Below are 6,000 nucleotides of genomic sequence, written 5' to 3'. Positions count from 1 at the left end.
GTATTTGATATCATACTGTGCTCTATAAATGGAGTGCTTCAAAATTTATTTAGTTGTTTTTAGGATTAATTTTAAAATAATTTAATGGATTATTATTACTTTTAACCAGTGTTTAATTTTTTGAAAAGCAAAACAACATTTTACAAAACAAACCCCCCTGTAAACCAGATTCGCGACGCACCCGCCATGTCTAGGGAGCTGTTCTAAGTAGTATCGAGAGAAAAACTGGGCTACTTCTAAAGTAAATAAGTTAAAGTTAATAAATAATAAGTTAAGGTTTTCAAGAAACCTCTTACATAAAAAAAAACATGCGTAGAATAGTTCAGGACACATGCATGTGATTTTGTCTTAAAAGGTTAATGATCTCTCAATATTGAGTTCAAGGTTAAATTATTATTAAGAAGCTTTGCATTATTTTTGTTTCACAACACCTTAAACCACAAAGCATTTTTACAAGGAATTTTATTTTGTTTTGTGATACTGTATATACCTATTGTACATTCTTATTTTAATAAAAAGTATCTAGTTTGTATATTTTTAACCCAGGTCGGAGCATTTACAATATGCTTTATGTACAATACCAAATACAGTATATTTCACATTTACATAGTTTTATATTTAGCTATGCACATACCTGAGCTTAACTCAATACCGGTTCCCTTAAGCCAGTGGAATCCTGGTTAATTAGTATTAAGCAATATATGTAGACAAACCATAATATTAAAAAATAGCCTTTCCCCTTACAAATTAAACAATTCATCCGCGGCATGTCTTTTTGTCAGTTGAAAGGCTTTGTCGAAAATATAAATCACATTGTATTTAACAGGTTCTGCAATGCAAAAGCGCCGTTCTTTTATATATATATATAGGTTTAAATGATATAAAATGGATCTGACATACAGTAGATGTGACTCTTCCTGACCTTGGTGAAGCGAAGAAAAGTATCGACTATCCAAAACAAATATGACAGTCGTTTAAGGCATAACAAAATATGGTGACTTGTCTAAATAATTGTAATCGTTTACAGTCGGAGCTATATATGCGTATGTTTTATTTAAGCGGAATCAATGAGTTATGATTATATGAGTTTTGAAGTTGATGAACTTCTCACTGTTGCATCCTCTGTGTCCTTAGTAACCAGGTCCTCTGACAGGAAAGAAGACCCTTCTGTTTTATCCAGCTCTCGATTTGTATCCGTCAGAACCTTTCCGGCCTGGTCAGTTGTCTTTACCCTCTGCAGTCCTTGTGAGCTTGCAGTACCAACAGCCGGGGTTTCCGAAGAAGGTTGCTGGTTCTTAGGGGTAGCATCCGCCACATGCCTATCGAATTGGGGACCAGTCCCTGTTCCATCAAGGTGCTGTTGATGTATTCCACTGGAAGCTATCGGCCTCAGCGCCTCTCTCGTCTCCCTGTCAGCAGCCAAGGGTAAAGCGCTTCCAGATTCCGCACGCATTTTTTGATTGTTTTGTGAAACATCTGCAGATCTCGAGGCTTTGCTCTCTTTTGCCTTCATAAGCAATCTTGCGGTTTCCGTGGCTGTGTAACTCGGTGTAGATGTATAGCGTCCTGTTGCACTACTATGAATGCTTTGGGGTAAAATGTCGTCTGGAATTATTGCTGGACTTTTACTACTGCTATCCTCCCATGGAAATAATTTGGTCTGAGGCTCAGCTCTCATATTAGACATGGTTTTATTTACTGATGACAAAAGGTCTGTCTGTGACGAATTGTTCTCAGTGCTAGAAATGTTAGTGGCTACGGTGACCTCCTCGAGCCCCCCAGGTTTCCCAGATGTTGCTGATGCAGACGTCGGTTTCCAGATCAGGCTGTAATAAATGGCCAGGATTATAGCTGCCAAGGACACGGACAAGACATAAGCAAAAACTGTGGCCAATCTCACCCACTTTTTGTTCGTCTTCGCAGCCATCTTTGCCTTTTTGTCCCCGGTGTATGTGGCAGGTTTGCCCCTCTCCATATTGGGCATGAAGTCCCTCTCCCTCATGTTCCCCCGATTTTTACCTCTGTGCTCCACTACCCCGTCCGTCTTGAATGTTTTTGATTATCCACAATCCAAGAGAAGACACACACAAAAATTGACACAATATTGTCTATTTTGTTAAGAGAAAGATGTTTCTTTCATTCATCCCGTTATTGAAAGCGTAACAGCGTCTGTCTCAAAACCATGGCAGCATTCCATTTTGCTTGAGAATAATAAATTGTTCTGTTCTTTTCTGGTCCTTTCTTGGATTCGTGAACTCTGCCGATACCCAGAAAAAAATATTGTTTATTCCACTGAAACCTCCAAGGGATACATCAATTCCGCAGTATGGGCTTCACTGTGATTTATCACAGTGATTAAATGAGATCATAAGGTACACAAGCAGCCTGTCTCTCTTATCCAGCAAATGAAGTGTCTGGTTCTGCAACAAAAAGAAGGAAGGAGGCGGGCGAGGGTTCTTAAAGGGACGGTAGCTAGGCTAAAACATGCGCATAAATTTAATTTCACTAGCGACGCAAATCCGTTGAAGTTTTCACAGTTTGTAGCCCTGAAAAACTAAGGATGCAATTTTTATAGTAGTGATTGAAATAATGGTAGATTTTAATTTTTGCCTACAATTTTCCAGTATCCCCTCTTCCGTTTGTAAAAATTGCATTACACCGTGGACTTTCATACAATATATAAAACATATATGCCTACAACTGTATTAATTAATTGTAGTTGATAAGCGTTACCTTTGCGTCTTTGCTGTTTTACAACTGACCATACATAATGTGCAACTTTAATCTTTACAAATCTAATTCGATGTTAGTGGGACAGAACGTTTACATACACTTTCTATTTCCTAAAATACCATATATGTTATTGTTATTTTATTAATACGTACCCGGAATAATTTACCGTTGTTTGTAAGTGTATAATACAGTATGTCCACAATCGACAGGTCTTCGGATACCAACTCTGATCTCCGGATCAGTTCAGCACCACGGAGAGCAACTTCTCGATTCTCGATAGCTGACCAATATAAAAAAAGGAGCCATTAAAACTCGTTTAACACACAACGTGATGAAACTGAGTGTAAGATGTGTTGTGCAACTCCACCCGATTACAGATAATCAGGGATTTAGTTTTGGATTATGCTTTTCACATAAAACCATACTAAGACCCAGTTTACTGGTATAAAAAGCTAAGAAATTATTAAGAATTAAGAAAATTTTTTGAAGATAAAATCATATTAAAATATAATTTTGCATGTCTGTTTAAACATGTTTGCCCTTTTATATGACATGGAAAGCAGACCATTGTCAAATATGTGCAAGAGGTGTGAAGTTAGTTTCAGACAAAGCAGAATCTAGATACCTTTCTGAAACATTCAATAAGGGATAGTGACATTGACATTTGAAAAACTAATGTAGAAAAGACTATCTACACCCAACCATAAGATAGAAAAGCCTGTGCTCTTTAAGCAATAATAAATCATCAAACATCAGCTGCCAATTTGCACAGGAACATCAAAACCTCCAAAATACAAATATTTAGCTGACTTAGTACATAAACATGTCTTTTCACTTTGTCATTGTTGTTCTGTAGTTTGAGATGGCTGCATAATGTCAAAAGGTGAACTGCCATACAGAACCCAGCTATACTGAAATGAATCATTTTTTCTTTATTACAAAACACCCAGGTATTTGGTTGGTAGACTATATGGAATTGAGAATTTGAGTATTATGCTGATTAGGAAGACAAAAGGTGATTTCACTTCCTGAAATGTCACCTATTTCAGAAAGGAAGTGCAAACTAAATGAATTAGATTCAATGAAATCACTGGTCTGCTGAAAGGGGATTTGTTTGTCCCACTTTTAGTTCTTCCAGCAGATGGAAGCAGGATTTCCTCTAAGGTTTGCCTGTACTTTGCTTCATTCACTTCTCCCCAGTCTTGACAGGAGCCTCAGTCCCCTCTGTTGAGAAGCAGCCCCATAACATAATGCTACCACCACCATGCTTGACAGTAGGGATGGTGCTGACTGGATGATGTGTTGTTTGCTCTATATGTAACATTTTGCAGTTAGATCTCATCTGACTACAAAACAAACTTTGCCATATGTGTGCAGTATCACTTACAGTAAGTGCTTTGTTGAGAAGAATTGAGGTATTTAATTTATTGATTTATTTTCTTCTAAACATTAGGCATTTTCTCCTATCTCAGTCATTGCAGCTTTTTCAAAGTCATTGTCACAGTGGCATCCCTAATCAGTTTCCTCCTTGATGAAATGAGAAGTAAAGAAACACAACGTTTCTTCTGTGACGCCTTTATTTTCCCAACATTTGAGATTAAACCAGTAGACGCCCTCGAAACTGTAAATTAAGTTTATCATGACAAATGTCCACATTGGAGAAAACAACCATCTACTGTATCTGACATTTTTGGGGTTCATGTCTGGGCTTACCAACACATGAAGCTCTTGCTTGTGAGGCCAGCCCTTCATTTATTGTAGGCCTGCTTGAAACATATTCTCTAAACATTAATTTGTAAATCAGTTTCATGTGTTAACTGTAAGTTATAGGAACCTAGCACATGTGACCACAAGATATAATATTTTTCACCAGAATTACTGTATGTCAGTGAATTTAAATCCTTCCTGCAGCTTTAAGTTGCAGGTAGGTGATTTAGAATTATATTTTTAGAGAGACAATAGTTCAACTAGTTTTAGCATCCTGTAGCCATGAAAGATGTTCACATACTTGAATTAGACCTCAAGCTGTGAACAAGGTTACTGTTGTTATTCTTGCTATATGCTGATAATCAAGGCAAATAATGGCTTAAAACTTGCATTCTGACCCCATTGCCTGAGAGAATCAGCTAGCTTGTATAAAACAGATGTCACCCTTTGCTTTCCTGCAAATGAAGAGACTGGCTCCTCTAGTACTTTTAAGGGTTGCAGTGTTTTTCAATTTCCATTCCACGTCTGACCTTAAGTACTTAATTAACTAGTTATCTATCCCTTGAGGACTGTAGCTGTCCATTCCTCTCCATCTATTGACCCAAGTAGCTTTACCATCAAGAAATTGGTCATTTGTAATGAGTGGGTGCGAGGATTTGTGTTTAATTTAAAAGACTATAACGCAAAAGGTAAAAACACAATCATGTAAAATACTTTGTACTATACTGTAGGATAAGTAAAAAATAAAACAGGAAAGTTCATTGGAGTTACCTTCTATTTTTCTAGCATTACGTAAAATAAAAACAGGGTATGTATCCTAAAATCAGACTAGATTATTATTGGAATTTACAGTATCAACACAAACAATGGATCAGTATGAGTATCCTTTGATGACTTTTTTTTCAGAGAGATTATTTTTCAGAGAGATTATTCAGATATTTGTTTAGTATGAAATGCAGAATTGTCTCCAATCTAAAACTTAAAGTTCATTTCATACAGTCCCCTCCAGAGGGCAGTTTTTATCTTCTCATTCTGTTTTTCCAAAGAGGCAGTCATAGTACCAAAGTATCTTCTCATTTCATTATCCAATGAGATGTTTCTTTCCTTTTCTTTTGTTTTAAAACTGTCTCCTCTCTGAGTCAATGTTTTCTAATTCTGGAATATTTTATTTCCTTTAGGGATCTTGTTCAACCTGTCTAATACACTGCCATTGACAGTGTTAACATAATATAAATATGAGCTATAATGGCTTGATATGGGTGATATATATTGCTTGATATATAATTGCTGCGCCTGTGGCTGGAAGGTTGCCAGTTCAAATCCTGTGACCGACAAAGGAATCCTACTCCGTTGGGCCCCGGAGCAAGGCCCTTAACCCCAGCTGCTCCAGGGGCACTGTACAATGGCTGACCCTATGCTCTGACCCCAGGTTTCTCTCTCCCTGTCTGTGTGTCTGTGTCTCATGGAGAGCAAGCTGGGGTATGCAAAAAGACAAATTCCTAATGCAAGAAATTGTATATAGCTAATAAAGTGATCTGATCTGATATTGCTGATTAAAGT

At 37.2% G+C, this 6,000-nt stretch overlaps 1 protein-coding gene across 1 annotated transcript; it reads right to left on the bottom strand.

Annotated features, from left to right (window-relative positions):
• Window positions 1–445: 445 nt before the first annotated feature.
• On the bottom strand, window positions 446–2,424 carry LOC148653476 (uncharacterized). The gene has a single exon (XM_088648523.1). It carries the CDS (start codon window positions 2,000–2,002, stop codon window positions 1,079–1,081), a length of 924 nt encoding a protein of 307 aa, XP_088504649.1. The 5' UTR covers window positions 2,003–2,424; the 3' UTR covers window positions 446–1,078.
• Between the last annotated feature and the right edge of the window lie 3,576 nt (window positions 2,425–6,000).

Source organism: Lepisosteus platostomus, chromosome 10, assembly GCF_059453375.1.
Source record: "Lepisosteus platostomus isolate fLepPlt1 chromosome 10, fLepPlt1.hap1, whole genome shotgun sequence".
Classification (NCBI taxonomy): Eukaryota; Metazoa; Chordata; class Actinopteri; order Semionotiformes; family Lepisosteidae; genus Lepisosteus; species Lepisosteus platostomus.
This window is presented reverse-complemented; position numbering and strand designations above follow the sequence as displayed.